Source organism: Martes martes (assembly GCF_963455335.1).
Source record: "Martes martes genome assembly, chromosome: 6".
Classification (NCBI taxonomy): Eukaryota; Metazoa; Chordata; class Mammalia; order Carnivora; family Mustelidae; genus Martes; species Martes martes.
In genome coordinates this window covers 52,238,496-52,259,441 of record NC_137893.1, presented here as the reverse complement: position 1 = coordinate 52,259,441, position 20,946 = coordinate 52,238,496, and the positions used below count along the sequence as shown (strand labels likewise).

At 35.0% G+C, this 20,946-nt stretch overlaps 1 protein-coding gene across 2 annotated transcripts in view; it reads left to right on the top strand.

Moving 5' to 3' along the window:
- The window catches only part of MYO6 (myosin VI), a 148,559-nt gene that overhangs the window by 89,900 nt on the left and 37,713 nt on the right, over positions 1-20,946 (top strand). Inside the window, exons 11-19 of one of the 2 annotated variants that reach the window (XR_013966971.1) lie at positions 1,626-1,806; positions 7,222-7,366; positions 9,720-9,877; positions 11,495-11,586; positions 14,006-14,078; positions 15,801-15,928; positions 18,955-19,050; positions 19,344-19,517; positions 19,866-19,955. Coding sequence is in view for 1 of the 2 variants with exons in the window: in XM_080805710.1 (XP_080661836.1) it covers positions 1,626-1,806; positions 7,222-7,366; positions 9,720-9,877; positions 11,495-11,586; positions 14,006-14,078; positions 15,801-15,928; positions 18,955-19,050; positions 19,344-19,517 (1,047 nt within the window). In the remaining variant the exon portion in view is untranslated. The remainder of the gene's footprint in view (positions 1-1,625; positions 1,807-7,221; positions 7,367-9,719; positions 9,878-11,494; positions 11,587-14,005; positions 14,079-15,800; positions 15,929-18,954; positions 19,051-19,343; positions 19,518-19,865; positions 19,956-20,946) is intronic. The other variant, XM_080805710.1, reaches the window with a different exon arrangement.

Below are 20,946 nucleotides of genomic sequence, written 5' to 3'. Positions count from 1 at the left end.
CTGATAAGATGAAAATGTACTCTTTGTGATTCTAGAGTCATCAAACTTTGTGAGATAGCTTGTTCATATTATTGAGTGTATATATAAAAATATATAAGTGAATAATGGATTAATATGTTTAAATTACTTTTTATGTCTTCTTTATCAGGAGGATGAGGTGATAATTTTTGACTAATTAGAATCCTTTGCCTAATTCCATTTGAGTGTCTAAGCTGTGTGCCATTTTTAGGAAAATGCAGTATTTTTAGTCTACCATAATAATATATTCTTAATATTTGATTAGAAAGATTTTTTTTTTTTTTTTTTTTTTTTTTTTTTTAAAGATTTTATTTATTTACTTGACAGACAAAGATCACAAGTAGACAGAGAGGCAGGCAGAGAGAGAGGGGGAAGCAGGCTCCCCGCTGAGCAGAGAGCCCGATGCGGGGCTCGATCCCAGGACCCTGGGATCATGACCTGAGCCGAAGGCAGAGGCTTAAACCACTGAGCCACCCAGGCGCCCCTGATTAGAAAGATTTTAAATGAAGTAACCATTCAGTTGCAAGACTAAAAATTCTGCATGATCTGTGTTTTCTGTTAACTTTGGCTGCATGTGATTATTTCCGTTGCTTCTTTTAAGAATAAAATTAAATTTCTTTATCTAGACATTTTCCAGAAATTTCACCCGAGCATAATTAAGCATTTTAAGGAATTTTGTGGAAGATAATCACAACTTTAGCTGGGAAGGAATTGGCATCTGGGAGGGGGAAAAAAATCTCCTAGAGATGTCTTTAGTGGGCAGTTAATTCTGGTGCTGCGTTACCTGTTTAATTTTACTTATTCATTGTCAATTTCTGGAAAATTCCTAGTCCAATTTTTCTGTGTCCAGTAACTTATATTTTTCTACTTCTATAAGATTTCTGCAGCGCTAACTTTCTTATTTTTTCTTCTGAGCTTTTAAATAGGTTCTAACAAATGAATACTTTAGATGTAAATTCTTTTAGGAGAGAAAATTTTTCTTTATTTTTTCTGAAATGTGAGTCATTGCATAAATTCTGAATAAGCACAATGCTTACTAATACACCGTACCTCATACGCTTATATAGGAAGATCTAAAAAATGGTTCTCTGGTTATGAAAATTGTTATTAGTCTTTCCAGTATTTATTATTGCTGAATACTGATGCAGTTGATGGCAGTTAACCTAAAGGAATATAATGCTAAGTGTTATATTTGAATTTTTATTATAATTTTTCACCTTAGTTCCTTTTGACCTGTGGATTCATATTGATTCCTTTCAACCACTGATCTTCCCTTCTTTTTCACTCAGTTTAGATTTTTATCTAATGTATTTTAGCATTATAATGCATTAGAATTAAAATTGTAATTTAACTGGAAAACCTCTCATTCCATTTTGACTGATATTTATTGAGATAATTGTAGAGTCACAGGCAGTTGAAAGAATTAATACAGAGAGATCCGGTGTACACTTTGCATATTTAGTTTTTGAATTGTTAGGATAGTAAAGTTTTTCCATTGACATTTTGTTTTTGCATGTCATTTAGTGCATTAATAGACCTTGTGTAGTAGTTTTAATATACTTAAATAATGACAAAGAACAATTAATTGATGTCTTCTTGTTTTGTAGTATCTTAAGGCAGGTTCTTTGAAAGATCCTCTGTTAGATGACCATGGAGATTTTATTAGAATGTGCACAGCCATGAAAAAGATTGGTTTGGATGATGAAGAAAAGCTTGATCTGTTCCGGGTAGTAGCTGGTGTCCTGCACCTTGGAAATATTGATTTTGAGGAAGCCGGCAACACTTCAGGTTTTTTTGTTTGTGGTTGTTTTGTTTTGTTTAAAGAGGAATAAAAGAAGTTCCGTCATTTCTTTGTCATATGTAAATTCAATCTGTTTGTATGCATGTTTTTAATACCCTGAAATTTCTAGAATATATTATGTTACATGGTGAATGTTGGGAATGAAGGATGCTGCATTATTAGTCATTATGAACTCTGTTTTGAACAAGTCAGTGATACTGATGGGGAATAAACTCATTTTATGAAGGATAAGTAACTGTGACTGTCAGGGTTATATTTAGTTAAAATTTTCAACTGATAATTATACTTTTGCAGTATGTGCACATACTATTAAGGAATTTTGACATTTTCCGAGTTCATTGATATAAACTTTGATCAATAATTAGGGCAATTGAATATGAACAAGCCCATATACTTTATTACTTGGGAAAGGAAATAGGTTATACTTTATACATATTGAAAAGAGCTTTTAATGCTTGCATGATAGTAACTTTTCAACTTAGGTGTTTCAGTCTCTACATAAACAATAAGACTTTTTGTATAATCTTAAATTTGATCCATGAATTACAGGGGTTGGAAAACTATGGTCCATGGCCAAATTTGACCAGCTGCCTGTTTCTGTAAATAACGTGTTGTTGGAACAAAGCTGCACCCATTCATTTATGTCTTATCTGTGCCAGCTTTCATGCTACAGCAGCAGAGTTTAGTAGTTGTCATAGAAACTATATGGCCAGCAAAGCCTAAAATCTGACACTTAGGAGAAAAAATTGTTGACTCCTGCGTAAATACATTATTAAAATATTTTATACTAAGAACGAGTTAAAAAAATCAAAAGGATCATTTAATATGGTAGTCAGTAATATGGGCTTTAGTGTCAGATCCCAGAAGCTTTCTGACGCTTGTTTTTTCATTTGTAAAATAATGAAGAAACAGTCCATTAGAAGTACTTTTAAAGTGTAGTACCTAGCCATTGTATATATGCATATAAAGAAGGAACATCAGAAGTAAGAAGAAAGAACATTTTAAAAATGTGCTGCTATGTGCAAGACCTTTCATATACTGTATTTCATCGTAAACAACATAATCATAATCTAAACTTCATAAAGATAATGGGATAGAGGGCATTATCTATATTTTATGGAAGCGAAACCTCTGCATAAGTAATTTATTTACTAATGAAGTTGTAGATGTGAAAGCTGGGTTTTCCCCAAGTCTGATTCACTCAGGTACTTGTGATCATTGTCCCAAATTGCCTCCAGTCACTGAACCTCACTGAGAGTCCCGATCTGTGAATGAGCAGACTGAAACAGTCTTCATGACTTTCAGATTTAATATCCTGCGATGTTGCACAGTCGGTAACATCAGATGCAGCACAGTGTAGTGTTGAAGAGTACATGCTCTTGAGCCAGAGTATTCATCACAAGCATATTACCTGCTTGTGTGGCCTTGGGCCAGGAACTTTACCTCTCTGTGTCTCAGTTTCCTCACCTCTAAATGGGGGATAACAACACTCCTGCCTCATGTTGTATAGGGGAATAAATGTGTTAAATATTAAATGATGTCAATATTTATGTCCAGCACATAGTAATCACTGTGTTTTTAATGAATAAGTAAAATAAAAATACAGATTAATTCTAGTTTAAAATGTAAAAAATGTAAAAAAATCAGTATGTTCTTAGCGTACACTAAAGTTTTAGGTTTTGTGAGGGATTCAATATTCTTATTTTGAAAATGTAATGAATGTTAAAACATATCTCATTTGCTCTGTAGTATTGTTATACAAAGGGAGTATGTGGAAGTTCTAAATAACACAAAAAAAGTTTAGATTAAGGCCCACTTTGGAAATGTTAGAAGCGATAGTTGCCATTTTCACATCTCATTATGCTGTGGTGGAGCGTGCAGATATATACAGAGGATCATAAATGTGATGTGATCCAGTTAGTTGAAAAGCACTTAAACAGTTAAAAGGGAAATAGCACATATTTATATTATCTTTTATCTTTCTTCTCAAAATTCCTTCTGTTGAAAGGAAAATGAGCAGAAAGCAGAGAAGATTTGGAGTGAAGCAACAAATTAAGGAAACTAATAAACTAGGTTATTTTCGGGTCCCTGAGTGGGTCAGTTGGTTAAGCGTCTGCCTTTGGCTCAGGTCATGATCTTCAGGTCCTGGGACTGAACCCCCTGAGGGTCTCCCTGCAGAGTCTGCTTCTCTCTGTCTCTCTCCCTCTGCCTCCCCATTGCTCATTTTCTCTCTTCTTCAAATAAATAAAATCTTTTAAGAAAATAAAATAGGTTATTTTTATTTTAATAGCTCAGATTTTATTAATCTTCGTCTTTTCTGTGATCCTTACTATAGATCCAAATGGTTTCTTTCTAGTTAGAATCGATTTTTTTTCCTCCTAGAGAGCTCAATTTTGGCATATCCTAGCAACTCAAAAAAGCTGTGAATATTTTTATAATTATTTTATCAGAAAATTTTTCTACTGTAAATGTTTCGAAGACTCCTACTTATATTGAAAAGGTTTTATGTGATAGCATATGCAAAAAATGCCTGTTTTTAAAATTCTGCATCACAAAAGTGATTCCCTAATTCCTGAAAGTGTGTAAGAAACTTTGCAAAACAGTAAAAAAGAAATGTTTACAGACATTAATGAATTATTGATGGTCAGTTTATTGAGAGCTATGTAATTTAGATAATGGTGTGTGTGTATGTGTGTAGAAGCTAGAAATCAGTAGTAAGCTTATTTTCATAGAATTAAAGGTTCAGTATATCTTCTAAGTATTCTTGTCCCCTTGTTCTTTTTCTTTGGTAACAGCTTTATTGAAATATAGTTCATAGACTGTTTAATTCGCCCATTTAAAATATACAATTCTGTGGTTTTTAATAGAGTCAAAGTTGTGCAGTCATCACTTTGGTTAGTTTTTAGAACATTTTCATCACTTCAGCATTTACCTCTCATTCCTTCCCAAATCCCTATTGTTAAAAATAGCATTTATGCTATCATGCAAAAAACCTTTTCAATATAAGTAGGAGTATTCTAAACATTTATAGTAGAATAAATTTTCTGATGAAATAATTACAAAAATATCCACAGCTTCTTCAGTGTAGCTATATTCATTTCACATTCTCATCAGCAGTGTATGAAGGTTCCTCTTTCTCCACATCCTAACACTGTTTGTGTCATTATAGCCATCCTAGTGTGTGTGAAGTGTTTTACTTCATTGTGGTTTTTATTTCCATTTTTCTGAAGGCCCATGAAATTGAACATTTTTTCATGTCTTTATTGATCATTTGTATCTATTTTTTGGAGAAATGTCTATTTATATCCTTTGCCCATTAATTGGGTTGTCTTTTTATTGTCAAGTTGTAAGAGTTTTTTAAAAACTACATTCTAGACACAGGTTCTTTATTAGATATATAATTTGCAAATATTTTCTCTCAATCTGTGTCTTGTCCTTTAAATTTTTGGGTAATGTTCTTTGAAACACAAAAGTTTTTCATTTTGATGAAGCCTAATTTGTCTGATTTTTTCTTTTGTTGTTTGTGCTCTTGGTGCCATATCTAAGAAACCATTACCTGGTCCAAGATCATGAGTTTAATAGTTTTAGTTCATAATTTAGGTCTTTAGCTCATAATTTTTATTTATGGTGTGAAGCAGGGATCAATCTTCATTCTTTTGCATGCAGAAACCCAGTCTCAGTGCCATTTGCTGAAAAAGCTGTTTTTTCCCCAGTGAGTTATCCTGAAGCCCCTTCTCCTCCTCCCTATCCTCCTCCCCCCTTTCGTCTTTTAGGATTCTGTTTATTTTTTTGACAGAGAGAGAGGGAGAGGGTGCGTGTGCATGTGCAAGCAGTGGTGAAGGGCAGAGGCAGAGGGAGAAGCGGGCTTCCTGCTCATCAAATACCCATCCGGGGTTTGATCCCAGAACCCTGGGATCATGACCTGAGCTGAAGGCAGACACTTAACCAACTGGGCCACCCAGGTGCCCACAACCCTTATTCTTAGGAAATCTCATGGTCTATTTCTCCTGAGACCAGGGTATTAAATAGTTTACTAATTTGTCATGATAAGCTTGTTTTTTTTATAAACTTAGGATTTTTTCACATTCTTTATAGTTTTGAAGTTAATCTTGTGATGAATTACTTATAAACATTAAACCTTAAAAATATTAATAAAATGTTTACTTTTAAAATATTAGTAGTAACAATAAAAATGATAATAGTTAACCTTTATATAGTGCTTACTGTGTACCAGGTACTATTTTGAGAACTTCACATATATAACCTCATTAATCTCTATAACAGCCTTATTGGATAAGTACAGTTATTATCTGTTAAATGGATGAAGAAACTGAACACAGAAAGAATAAGTGACTTGTTCAGGGTCACACAGCTAATAAGTCTTAATACCACATCAGGCCAGAGGCTAAAGCATTACAGTCTAGTTATTTTTATGTAATATTTTTTTAAAACATCCTCCCTTACTAGAAATCTATGGATATGATGTACAGGGAATAGCAGTTAGCTCCTCACCCTCTTTCTCTTTCCTGAGCAACAGGAGCATGTACATATCCAGCATGGGTACATACAGATACACCACACACATAAATAAAACCTCATATGTTGACAGCCAGCCACAGTGACCTACTGAAATGCCAGTATTTGCTATTAAAATTATTCCTTAAGGTTTTCAGGAATCATATGAATTTTAATGATAAGGTACTATATTTTTCTAGAGATTTACAAGGATTATAATCTATCAGTATATTCTCCTTGCCAGGTCATAAAAAATGAAACAGTCCAGGTTAATATTGATGGGCTGAAAGATTATATCGTGGACTGTCTTGAGTAAGGGTCTCCCATTGACCTTGGCAGTATGACTTTTTTTTTTTTTTAAGATTTTATTTATTTGCCAGAGAGAAAGAGAGAGCACAGGCAGGCAGAGTGGGAGGCAGAGGAGGCCAAGAGAGAAGCAGTCTCCCCACTGAGCAAGGAGACCAATGTGGGACTTGATCCCAGGACCCTGGGAACATGACCTGAGCCGAAGGCAGCCGCTTAACGGACTGAGCCACCCAGGCGTCTCTCTCTCTCTCTCTTTTTTATTTTGTTTTATTTATTTATTTGACAGAGATCACAAGTAGGCAGAGAGGCAGGCAGGAAGAGAGGAGGAAGTGGGCACCCTGCTGAGCAGAGAGCCCACTGCGGGGCTCGATCCCAGGACCCTGAAATCATGACCTGAGCCAAAGGCAAAGGCTTAACCCACTGAGTGGGTGGTGAAAAAAAGTGAAGTGAAATTAAAAGTCACAACTAAGCCTTATCTATTCCATAGATTTATGTAAGTGAAGTATACTTCTAAGAAGTGATCTTGGAAATCTGGTTTATATAATGTCTGTTAACTTGAAATTTAAATGTATTTTCATTAGGTGGTTGTAATCTGAAGAATAAATCTACTCAGGCATTGGAATATTGTGCTGAATTACTAGGTTTGGATCAAGATGATCTTCGTGTAAGTTTAACTACAAGAGTCATGCTAACAACAGCAGGGGGCACCAAAGGAACAGTTATAAAGTAAGTTCCTTAACTCATTGCTCTGTAAAAATGCTGCCTTGTAGTTTGTCAGGGAAAAATCTTTCTTTGAGAACAATGAGATTTAAAGTTGATCTTTATGATCATTATAATGTTCTAAAACATGTGCTTGATAGGTAAGAATTCTGTACATATTACTGCAGTAATCTACTATACAAGTAAATGCTGACTTTCACAGCTCTTAAAGTTGTTCCTTACAGATATGCCGCATGGCACAGATTTGTAGTTTATAAAGTAAGAGAAGTTTACTTTTGTACAACTACAAAAATATGAGTTGATTATGTTAATATTTGTTTTAGGCAACAATTTTTTTCCAAATTTTCCAGACTTTATTTTTGAGATATAATTCACTCTTCTAAAAGGTATAGTTTAGTATTTTTAAAGTGTATTTACAAGGTTGTACAACCATCGCCATTTAGTTTCAGAAGGAAACAGATCATTTTTACTTTAAAAGTGATTTTCCTTGCAATTGTCATGTTCTAAAACTTACTAAGTAAAACTTACTCCAGTAAAACACTCAGCAAATGGATTTCCCCCTTACCTCTTGGAGTCTTCATTTAGAGGAAATTGCAAATGATAGGGAAATAAGAGTGTAGCCAAAGTTTCTCTGATCTGTAACCAAGAACTTCTAGGTTGTATTTGGGTCTCTGTACACTTTTGGCTCAATATCCTGTGTTTTAGGCATTTCTGTTTTTGATACTATAAAATAAAATGGATATTCAGCCATCATTCTGAGGCACTGTTAAGATCTTCATTTGTAGGGGAAAAAGTCAGATCCTCTATCCCTTGCTAAATAAGGCAGTTAGTGAGCTCTAGTGACCTATTTCAGGAAGATTTTCAACAAATTTATCCAAGAAGGATTTAAAAACAAACTTTAGCCACGCAGAAAGTTTGGTACTTCTTACATTTTGGGAAACATTAGCAAGGTATGTTTAGCCTGATTGTTTGCTAAACTAATTCCAAATTATTATAAAGTAAACCTTACCAAGGAGAATGTACAGTAGTGCCATACAGTTGCTTTTCCTTGGAGATATTTCTGGGGCGCAAGGGAGCTCCAGTAAATGCACACGCGTGTGATCTTCAGGTAGCATTTCCTTCATTTCCCCTTTGTTCTAAAGCACTTCTTTTATGTGTTTTATGTATGGAGTACTCAGAGAAGTTTCACTTTAGGAAGGGGTTCTGTTGCAGGAATTTTAAGTTGGAAAACCAGTTTAGAAGGGATTCAAGTATTAGTCTCACCTGAAAGACTTTTTCTTTTTTTTTTTTTTTTTGAAGATTTTATTTATTTATTTGACAGACAGAGATCACAAGTAGGCAGAGAGGCAGCCAGAGAGAGAGGGGGAAGCCGGCTCCCCGCTGAGCAGAGAGCCCAACGGGGCTTGATCCCAGGACCCTGAGATCATGACCTGAGCCGATCATGACCTGACACTTTAACCCACTGAGCCACCCAGGCGCCCCCCCAACCTGAAAGACTTTTAAGGTTACTTCCAAATTTGACTTTTTTTTGGGGGGGGTGCTCCCATGGTGCCTCATACTTACCCTTATGATAGCATTTAGCATGCTGTTTGAAAATTCACTTTTATGGTAGTTTCTTCATTAGAGTATAATTTTCTTTAGGAAGAGGGATCTGTGTCTGTATCTGCAACATCTAGCATTGTTGTGTAGTTACTTATATTAAATAGTAGAATTGGACAGTCCAGATTTTTAGATGTAAACATTTCTTCCTAAACAGTGTTAAATAAGATACCATACTTTAAAGTTACCCTGAATTAAACAGTTTCTTTTGCATTTAAAGTAAGTCTTTGAAGGTTGAAAGGAAGATTATTCCTCTGAATAATTTTTTATATATTCATCATGTGCAATAAAGCATAAATTGAGATTAAACCATTTTTTTTAAAGGTTTTATTTATTTATTTGACAGACAGAGACCACAGGTAGGCAGAGGCAGGCAGAGAGAGAGTGGGTGAAGCAGGCTCCCTGCTGAGCAGAGAGCCCGATGCGGGGCTCGATCCCAGGACGCTGGGATCATGACCTGAGCCGAAGGCAGAGGCTTAAACCACTGAGCCACCCAGGTGCCCCGAGATTAAACCATTTTTGAGCCTAAATTTCTTTTACTCAATAAAACATTTTTTTATCTACCTGTAGATAACTTCTTTAGTTCTTTTACTATGCTTCTTAGCCGCATTTATTTGTGCCTATTGGCAGATGACCTTCTGTAGCTATTTATTTTGTTCCTCACAGTGAATGTTTTAGATACACTTTGATCTTGGTATCTGGCATTATTTTCCCAGTTATTACTGTAAAAAAGTTTCATTGGTATAGTCTTCTTTTATAGGGTACCCTTGAAAGTGGAGCAAGCAAACAATGCTCGTGATGCCTTGGCAAAGACTGTCTATAGCCATCTTTTTGATCATGTGGTAAACAGAGTAAATCAGTGTTTTCCTTTTGAAACATCATCTTATTTTATTGGAGTCCTAGATATTGCTGGTTTCGGTAAGTACAGTTTTATTCATGAATCTGTATTTGATATTTTTTATTCAGTTTTTCATGTATATTTAAAATGTAAAAAAACCTTTTTTCCCTTGTAATATCTTTCACTTGATATATTTTCAGTTATATGTCCATACTTAGATTTCATTTCATAATGTAATTTAAATAGGAAGCCGATGCTTAAAAAAGGGGAAAACTCATAGATTTTGGTCACACTAATGCTGAAATTAAAACATGTTGACTGAGGGGCACCTGGGTGGCTCATTTGGCTAAGTGTCTGACTCTTGATTCTGGCTCAGGTCATGATCTCAGGGTCATGAGATTGAGCCCTGCTTGGTGTCTGCACTAGGTGTGGATCCTGCTTAAGATTCTCTCTCTCCCCCCTCGTCCCCTCCCCCACCTCAAAAAAAAGAAAAAGAAAAAAAACATGTTGATTGAAACCATTATTGTTAGGGGATGTTTCTGTACTCCTAAATGAATGCAACTGAATAAAGGTAAAGTCTTGAATGCTACTAATAAAGAAGATTAAGTCCTTAAAACCACTGACAATAGTGTAGTGCTGGGTACAAGTTGACCTACCATATAAGCCAAACTCATTGCTCTATGTAGAAATTCATCATTAGTGTTATCAACAGATAGCTATTTCCAATGAATTCCCACCAAATGAAAAAATATTTTTTTAAGGATATAGCACATAGTATAGTACATAAAGTACATACAAGATATTTTATGTTAATGTATATTCAAGATAAATACTGAGAACAACCATGGGGCTGTGCAATCAGAAATGAAATGGATCACTAACATCTGAATGCCATGTTGTTTTGAATGACTGTTTTGTAAAAAATCTCAAAGTAAATCTGACTGATTTTATATTGGGCTTTATCAATGTGGGTGTTCCTTCTGCCTGTGTATGAGCGGTGTTTTCTTCCTGTGTAGTTTGTTTGCTTTTGCCAAGGGAAGGTTTGAGTGTTTACTTTTTGGGGGGGAGTAGAGTTTTGGTTTTGATGTGATGTATATGTTAAAACTTTTGTTCAAAGTTAAAACTTTTTGTTCAAAGGTAGGCAAACACTCATCACTGACTTAAGATCTTCAGACATTTGTTTCCTGGTCTGCACTAGTTTTAGTGTAACAGGCACATACACAGAATCATAACATTTTAGAGCTGCAGGGATCTTAGAGATAATGTAATATAGTCTTTTCATTTTAAAAATGAGTTAGTGTTCATAATGTTTCTTATAACTGTAATTTTACAGATTACACAGAAAAAGATCTAAAGCACTTGCATTTAAGTCATTTTTGTTCTTTAGTTAATTTAGATTGCTATTAACACCTGTGCTTAAGAAAATTATGTTGTAAGTGGCTTACATTTTGTATCTTACACTATATAATATTTATCTCATTCAACACACATTGTTTTTGTTGAGTAAAACAGTTTTTTCAGTACTTAAATACTTAAAAAATTTTGTCTTGAAATAAGAGCATTTGAGGAGTCTCAAACAATTATATGAAATTTTTTTTACCTAATTTTAAACTAAGCATTGATACAATAAAATTTTATCCTAAGATAAATTTATAATATGAAGTTGATGACTTTTGATTCTGGTTTTATATTTACAGAGTATTTTGAACACAACAGTTTTGAACAATTTTGCATCAACTATTGCAATGAAAAACTTCAACAATTTTTTAATGAAAGGATTCTGAAAGAGGTAATTGCTATTACAATTTAAATTTAAGAACTGCATTATGCTATTTTAATTTCAAGGAACAGAGATATGCTGCAGTTACACTGATAGATGGGGTATAATGTAAGGTGGTTCAGGAGATCAGAGATGCCTAGGACAGGCCCCCAGTGGCTTAGCTGTTGCTCAGGCACATCAGAAGTGTTAATTGTACAGCTAAAGCTTAGGAACCCAATAAAAACTCTAGCAGGCACCTCCGCAGAAGTGAACATCTATTGCTTCGTACTAGTGTCTTTTGCTAGACTGGGAATTTCTGTTGTTTCTTTTTCTGAGTCTGTTGCCCCTACTTCTGCCACTGCCAAACAACTTTCTACTCTCATCTTTGACATTGGCATCTCCCACCCTTCCTCTGCCTTTACCCACTCTGCTACCTGCTCACCCTTTCTCTGTGTCACAGGAAAGCCACCAAATCAGCGTGGCCATTGGCCTGGAGTGTCTCTGGCCAGTGCTTTCTCTGCCAGGCTATAGTGTGCTCTGCCCAGTTGCCACTGCTCCTAGTGAGTAACTGTGGGTGTGACCAACACTCACAACCCCAAGTCTAGGAAAGTTATTTTATAATTCTTTCCAGAATAAGTAAAGATAGGTTTGGATCACTTGATTTGTGATTACACTCACCATTCTTATCTTGTATTTGAATTCTCCAGTATTTTGCTATCAGTATTTCTGGCTTTCCTTCCTTTTTGAGCTATTGGAGATATGTTTTACTGAATGTAGACAGTAGAGTTACAGGGAACTCAGAGATGATCTAGTTCAGCTTTTTATTTTACAAATGAAGAAACTGATTACCAGAGCAGTTTACTGACTACTGCAGGTCTGAACCCACCTTCCAGCTGCTGGCCCACAACCATATTCTCCTCATATTAGTACTGCTGTTTTCTAAGTTCTCTTCTCCACTGTATCTGGTCTTGAAATGTGAAATATTCTTTCCTTTTCCCATTCCATTAATCTTTTCTCACATTTTTATTTTATTTTGTTTTTATGGGTTTCCTAGCACTTTCCCTGTTATACTTTTTACTTGTATACTATACTGTAGGTTAAGCCAATTCTGGAATAAATGAACAGGTAAACCAAATACTCATCAGTTAAGATAATTAATCTGAATGTGTTTTATTCAGACACATTAATTCTTCCTTTGCTATTTTAAGTTGTACATGTGTGCTTCTCACTTAACATGCCCTAATTCTTCCCTTCCACACCAGCCCAGCAAGCTTTATCTAGAAACATGACCAGGAGATGGTATCTTGATACATGTTTATTTTTATAACTGTTCTTTGAAATAAATGTTTGGATTTCAAATTCACATTGGTTCTTAAATGGATACTGACTTCTAAAATGATAGAAACCTTTTCTAGTATATCTTGTGGGAGGAAATATTTAAACATTTGGGAAAAAAGATTAAAATATACATCAACCTAAGCTCATTGCATTGCTCACCCATCTTTGATAAATCCTTTTTTTTTTTTTTCTTTAAGAAGGTACCAGACTTTTATGTAGGAACTTAACTTTAACTTGTATATTATTCTTTCAAATTACACTTAACTTTTTACAATGTTATATTCCTTGTATGTATCACTGTGTAGCTACTAGAGCCCATTTGCAATTAATTGCTGTTTCTTTGATTTTAGTGCCTGTGTGTACATGTTAAAAATCTCTCCTATCTTTGGACAATAGTTTTGGACTATTGAGGAAATAGAAGAAAGAAATTTCATGTCAAAGGGAGCTACTTTGTTTAGCTGTTCTTTAAACTTTTAAAAACTATCACAGCAAGTTCTTAACGTTCTTCTGTGTATTCCAGGGGTTGGTAGACTATGGCCTTTGGCACAGATCCAGCAGGCTGCCTATTTATGCAAATGAAGTTTTATTGGAACACAGCCATGCTTCTTCATTAACTGTTATCTATGGCTGCTTTTGTGCTGTAGTGGCTTAACTGAGTAGTTTTGACAAAGACCATGTGACCCACAATTGAAAATATTTACTCTCTGGCCCTTTACAGAAAAAGTTTGCTGACTCTTGGTCTATTTTTCTAATAAGTTTGACTTTAAAATTGCTGAAGATATTTCAGAGCCTGGCCTTTCCTTGAGTTTGAACAGATCTGTGTGTGTAATTTCTCTGCATATTTCAAGAAAAGTGTGCTTATCTGTAGGTGGGAACATTTCCACATATGTAAATCGTATGTTGGCCATTAGTTTCTGACTTTACATTGCTTTAGGGGCAGGGATCTTTCTTCCCTAATGTTTTGTAAGTCTCCTTAACCCCTGAACTAGTTGGTATGAGCCTTTGTACTCTGGACTTATCAACAAAAGTTACGAGCAGAAGTGGCACAAAGCACACCGTTTCATATCATAACAGTATTTCCATATCTGTGATTATGATTATTTTATTTTAGGAACAAGAACTTTATCAAAAAGAAGGTTTAGGTGTTAATGAAGTGCATTATGTGGATAATCAGGACTGTATAGGTATGTGGTTTTTTTAATTCTGCTTTTGGAAAATATGGGAAGATATAGTACATGCTTTTACTAGTAATTTTTCTGTTCTCTGTGATTCATACTAATTGTTATGGGACTTGAAACTCTGGTATTTGAGAGAAGTTTTACTTCTCTTATTCTGCCAGGAAGTTTTTTTCCTACCAAGGCATCAAATTCAGCCATTGGTGAAAGTTTTCCTAAAATTTCTTTTGTTTACCGTGATGAACATTTTCATTCTTAAACAGCCAACATGTGAGTGAGTAAGTTAAGACGGGAACTAAATCCCTTAAGTAGTAAAGAGATAAATTATCTCACTTGAGGAAGCCCATAGGTTAGCCAGGCTCCGAGTGAGGTTTTTCAGCGTTTGACTCTTCTGTAGTTTAGTTCCCTTGTTTCTGTTCTCTGCATTGTCAGCACCCTCTGATCCATTGCAAATTAGCTTCACAAGTTTCATGTGTCATATCTGGATAATGCAGTGCAGCCAGGAGAATGGGGTTTCTGTTTTTATCAGTAAGGAAACCTTTCCCTGTCACCCTCCAGCCTAGTGCTCAATCTTTCTTTTCTTTCCTACCTCATCATGAAAATCAACTGTTGGGCAGACTTTGTTTTCAAAACTCCATATGACAATTGAGTCAGTAACTCATGTGCTACATTTGGAGACAATGTATAATAATAGTAATAGTAATAATGCTTTATACTGATACAACTTTCCAAAGCATTTTACGTCCTAGCTGGCTCACTGAGTGTTTCCTTTACACATCACAGCCTTTCTCAGATCTCTGTGCCTTTGACTTTATATCTTCGCTGGAACTCCTCCTATTTTGTTTATCTTTCAGCCCACTTTCATATCCTTCTATGTCTATCAAAATACTCATTTATAGATTAATTCAGCTGCCCCCCTTTCACCATCACCACTTGCCTAAAAAGTATCATTCTCTGAACAATGCAGTTAGAATTTTGATTTCTTTTCATATGTTCTATAGCTTTTGGAGTCTTGTCCCATTTAATAGATTTTATATACTTTTTTAAGCACTTTATATTTTATAGTTATTTTGTACAAGCAGGAAATTCAAATAACCTGAATGGTAGGAGGATAAAAATATGCTATTACTGAAGTTTTGCTGGGAAACATTTGAGTCAGTATTGAAAAGTAGTTTTAAAAGTTCTGCATGTGAAAGTTTCTGTAGTTTTACTTCATTTTGAATGTAGGTATTATATGGAGAAGAGGAATTTTTGGTTCTTTAGCCTCTCTCATCCAAGCTTGCAGATAGAATGGTTATTACATTAATTATATGTGTATGGTGTTATTTTTCTAAAACTTAAATTAGTTTCTCCTGCTATCTGAAAATAGAGCATTTTTATGAAAACTTTGAAAGCCAAAATGGTATAAATTGGAGAAGCAGTTACCATTTTGTAAGTGCAGATATTCTCTTTCTATTTCTTTCAGCTAGTGAAAATAGGTATTAATGTAGGTCTTCCGTAAAAGCAAAGTGGCATAAAGCAGACTTTTCCATAGTGGAGGAAACCTGTATATGATGTTACTTTCGGATAAATTGTCAGATTTGAAATAAAATACCTGCTTTCTGTACCTGTTAGGATATTTACAAATCTGCTATATTGCTTCTGACCAGTCCTTTAAATTTGTGATTAGTAAATTGTTCATATATCTTTAAAATGTTTTTACCCTAACATATTTTAATTTTTTTGGAATAGATTTAATTGAAGCAAAATTAGTGGGGATATTGGATATTTTAGATGAAGAAAATCGCCTTCCCCAGCCAAGTGACCAACACTTTACATCTGCAGTTCACCAGAAGCACAAAGAACATTTCCGACTCACTGTGAGTTTACCATTCCAAAACTGAGACTCTATGGTGGGAAAAGAAATCTTTAGAAAGATATACTAGATACTGCATATTAAATAATTAGAATAATAAATTATATGGGGCTGAGAACAACTGTAATTGATTAACTTGTAATTGATAGGCACTGAATTTATACATGTATAGTTTGGGTGATGAGATGATGATCTATCTAATGAAGACCCTTTTAGCTGGATAGAAAGTACATTTTATCAATCTAAAATGTACAAAATGGTTTACCTGCTGTTTTTATGGTCTTCCTTTTAGTAAAGTGGCCACAAGTTGCTTTTTTTTCTATCATGTGACCTTAATCACGTTCCAGGGGTTAGCACCTAGAATCACAAAGAGCCGCCAGTCTGCACGTTTGTAAGACGAGCAGTAAAGTTCATGGCTTAGAGACTGACTGGTGCAAGCAATCCATATTAGATAATGGGTAGGCAATTTATTTTAATGTTCTTTCCTAGGGAGTTTTGAATGGAAAATATACTCAGAGAGGGACATAGAAACTGAAGCAGTAGAAGAATTACCTGAAGGGAAAACCAGACACAGAGCTGTAGAAATAAATGAGAAGTACACTTGTTTTTTTCTTCCCCTTTTTGAAGATTTTTTTTTTTTTTAATTTTAGAGAGAGAGCACATGTGCAGGGGTAGGGGCAGAGGGGGAGGGAGAGAGGATCTCAAGCAGACTCTGTGCTGAGCACAGAGCCTGACAGGGGGCTCTGTCTGATAACCCTGAGATCATGACCCAAGCCAAAGCCAGGAGTCAGCTGCTCAACTGACTGAGCCACCCAGGCGCCCCGTGAAGTGCATTTCTGAAAGGTCTAGAAGACCTAGTTCCCTGAACTGCTGTTGGGATATAGAGCTGTGGTAGAATCCTTGCAGCAGTGAATTGTAGGGCTGTTCTGCATGAGGCTGGCCCCTGTGGCTGTTGAGGTTTACCTTATTCACCTAATTCTGTGTTTATCTTTACACTCAGCCATCATTACTTGAGGTAATACAAGGACACCTCCATCCTTGTGCCCAGTAAGAACTGATTAGCCCAGAGAAATGTGGATGTTAATTTGATCCAGGAATATAGATGCTGCCTTAACTTACAGTGGACAACAAAGGAAAGGCAGGAAAAGGAAGAGAAGGTGCTTAAGAGTGGCAAATGCCTCCCATTCTGTTTATTGTTTTGAGATTGTAACCTAGTGTTAACAGTCAGGGCTTTGATAGCCCTAGGACCTGAAGTGAATGAAGACAAGTATTCTTGTTTCCATACATCAGTAACTAAATTAAGAATGTGTTAGGTAAATAGGTTGAATGTTATTTCCTTGACAAGCTAATGTAATTATGATAACCTCAAGGGGACTGAATCTAACAATCGCCTGTCCCACTGACTTGGAGTTCTTCTGTATTCTTAAATATTTCTTATAATGAGGAGCTGTTTCTCTTCAGTGGAGATTGAAATAAAACAATATGTATCGTCAACAAACTTTTGCTATGATTGAAGATGTGTTATATCCAGTCCTATTTATTTACTGTTCACTGGTCTTTGTTATGACCAGCCTGATGCATGGTTACCTTTAACAAGAGTACTGATTGCTGGTCAACAGAATTGTGACCAGGGTCTCAGACTACCCAGAGTTATATAGTACATATAACTACAGGGACAGCAAGCTAAAACATCAAGAATGGACTTTGGCTGCTTGTTTCAAAAGAGAACAAGAGCAAGACAGTAAATTCTAATTTTTATAAACCATTGCTTTTGTTATAATTCTTTGGAAATAAATCATTATCTATTGAACACTTAGTATGTGCTAGTCATTGATCTAAGGGTTTTACTTAAAGTATTTTATTTAATCCTCATACTCTCTGAGGTGGATCCTGTTTGTATCCCCATGCTAGAGATGAGGAGACATACACAGGGAGGTTAAGTGACCGGTCATATGTAGCATAGTGAGGAAAGTGGTGGATTTGGGAATCAGGCCAGGCATTTTGAGTCCAAAGCCTTCACTCTGACTCATGCTGGTGTTATCACCTCACAGAGAAGAGGTTCCTTGGTCTGCCAGCTCTCTCACCTAGAAAAGGCCTGGTAAGGCTCTCAAAGTCTTAGCTTCTGCATTTTTTTTTTTAAGATTTTATTTATTTATTTGACAGACAGAGATCACAAGTAGGCAGAGAGGCAGGCAGAGAGAGAGAGGGGGGGAAGCAGGCCCCCGCGGAGCAGAGAGCCCAATGTGGGGCCCGATCCCAGGACTCTGGGATCACGACCTGAGCTGAAGGCAGAGGCCTTAACCCACTGAGCCACCCAGGTGCCCCAAGCTTCTGCATTTTTAAATGAGAATGTCTTTCTTATCCTTAGGTTATTTTGAGGGTCAGACGTATACTCTTATGTGAAGGCATTTTGGAGACTTTTAAATATGAGATGCTGTAATTGATAATATAACCCTAAAATGATTCAGTGTCCTTCAGATAGATTCAGGCTCCTCTATACACATGTTAGGATGTATACCTGTAAGAGTGGGAAAGTTCCTGTACTGATTTCAGATGTGTTTTAGAACGACCTTGGCTGTACCTAGGAATCATCGGATATAAATGGTATGGGATTTAGGAGGTTTAAAAGTTCTCCAGGTAATTTGCCAATCAAGGTCAAGAACCACTACTTTAGACATAAATAGTTAACTTTATAAAATGCCCATTGTTTTGCATTCTTAGAGTGTTGTTTTTTTTTTGTCTTAGTCCTTTTTTCTTTTCTAAGAGATTATAACCAAATACTTGCTAGATTTCATTGGTAGTTTAAAGCTTACTAGATGTTTCAAAGGCTGTGTAATTGTGTGAAGTGTGAAAATATCCTTTGTAATTTTTTTAATTTTTAAAAATTAACATATAATGTATTATTTGTTTCAGGGGTACAGTTCTGTATATCCTTTATAATATAAGTATTTCACATCCCAGATGTTTTCTAAAGGAAATTATGTAATCTGTTTTTGATAATTTAATAACTGATATACGTACTCTTTTCAGATACCCAGAAAATCTAAGTTGGCAATTCATAGGAACATCAGAGATGATGAAGGCTTCATTATCCGGCATTTTGCAGGGGCAGTGTGCTATGAAACAGTGAGTATGACTTTTACCAAGAGAAAACCATCTGAAGTTGAAGCTTCACTGTACAGAATGTTAATCTCTAGGCACATCTGGTTATTTCCATTTAAATTTAATAAAGTTTAAAATTTAGTTCCTCAGTACACTAGCCATACTTCATGTGCTCCATGTCTATATTGGTGGCAACTGTGTTGGACAGTGCAGATACAGAACAGTTCTGTCATCTTGGAAAATTCTATTGAACAGAGCTATATCAAGGGATATTACCATAGGATGGACTGAATCATTCCTGTTCCTTTATTTTTCAGACCCAATTTGTGGAAAAAAATAATGATGCTTTACATATGTCTCTTGAATCCTTAATATGTGAGTCCAGGGATAAATTTATACGAGAGTTATTTGAATCATCCACAAATAACAACAAGGATACTAAACAAAAAGCAGGAAAACTTAGCTTCATCAGTGTGGGAAACAAGTTTAAGGTATTTGTGTTAAATTTATTACTTGAAAAATTGTTTTTGTTGCATTTAGAGTAAAATATATTGTTTTATACTTTATAGAGGATAATATAGATTACAATAAAAAATCCCATGAGTGAAATGCAAGAGCAGACCCTGCCTTGTTGATATTTGCATACAAAATAACATAAAATAGGTGTAGTAATTGTACATACAGAAATTCTTAAAATTTTATGAATCTGTTCTTTCTTGTTGCTTAACATATCCGATTCATACCTGCTTCTCCTAATGTTCTTGCTTCTGCTTACTGTTTGGTTGACCTTCAAACCTTCTCTTTCCCATGTGTTTTCTGTTTCCTTCCTCATTCAACAGTTTTGTTTTAGCTGGAGTAGTCCAGCTCGGGATGGCTAGAGAGGACTAGTTGAGTTGAGAGAGAAAAGCAGGCACAGCCAGGGGCTTCAGGTAAATGATCACTTTCATAGACTCTTATTTATAGAATGGCTGCCATGTTAAAAAGAGCCCGTCTCAAGTCAATGATTCAGTTTTTAATTTATTTTCAGTGTGTTTTCTTTCACTGTGCTTTATGGGTGTACGTATTGCACTGAAATTTGATTAAAGCTTTTAATAACTTTGTAAAAGATAAGTGCTTTGTGTGACAAACCCTTCAAACTGCTTATTTAACATTGAAGAACATCTCATTTGTTTATTTTGGATCAGAAATTTATTCCTTGAAGTCTGACAAGGAATTGTCACATGATGTGTCTTAGAAATGGAACACTACTAATTGGTTTGAATTGTTGAGTATTTAGCATAGAAAAAGGTAATTTAAAAACTTCTGTATCGTAAGTTAAATGAATAAAAAATCATAATAAATAGGACAAAGACATAAAATTAACTTCTCTTTTATGCATTTCCACAAAATATTGTTGTTGTATTTACAAGAAAACTCTGCATATGACTTTCATTATGAGTATTTTAAATATTACAAAATGGTGTAATTAGAAACTATTTAAGCATGAGAATACTATAATAATAACAACAGTGTAAGGCTCCTGAAATCCCTTGTGGATTGAAATAAGCTCTAAATAACTACCTTCATAAAATAATGTTTATAAAGCTAGATTTTTTAAAAAGTAAATATAAATGTAAGAGAAAGCTTTTAATACTTTTCAGGTAATTGAATAAAAAGTCTAACTTTGTTATAAGTCATATTCATTAATTATGAGTTCCTAATTCTCTTGAGCAATATTTTTTCCTCTTATTTTGATACTCTGAAATTCCTGAGTAGACACATGATAGCAGATTAGCTTAAATAATATATTAGCCTAAATGAAATGGTTATTATTATTATTTTTGTACTGTAGTATTATAGTAGTATTGCTGGTAAGAACATACTTGAAATTTTTGATAATATAAATAAAAACAAAAACAGTCTTAAAATTCTTTGAATTAA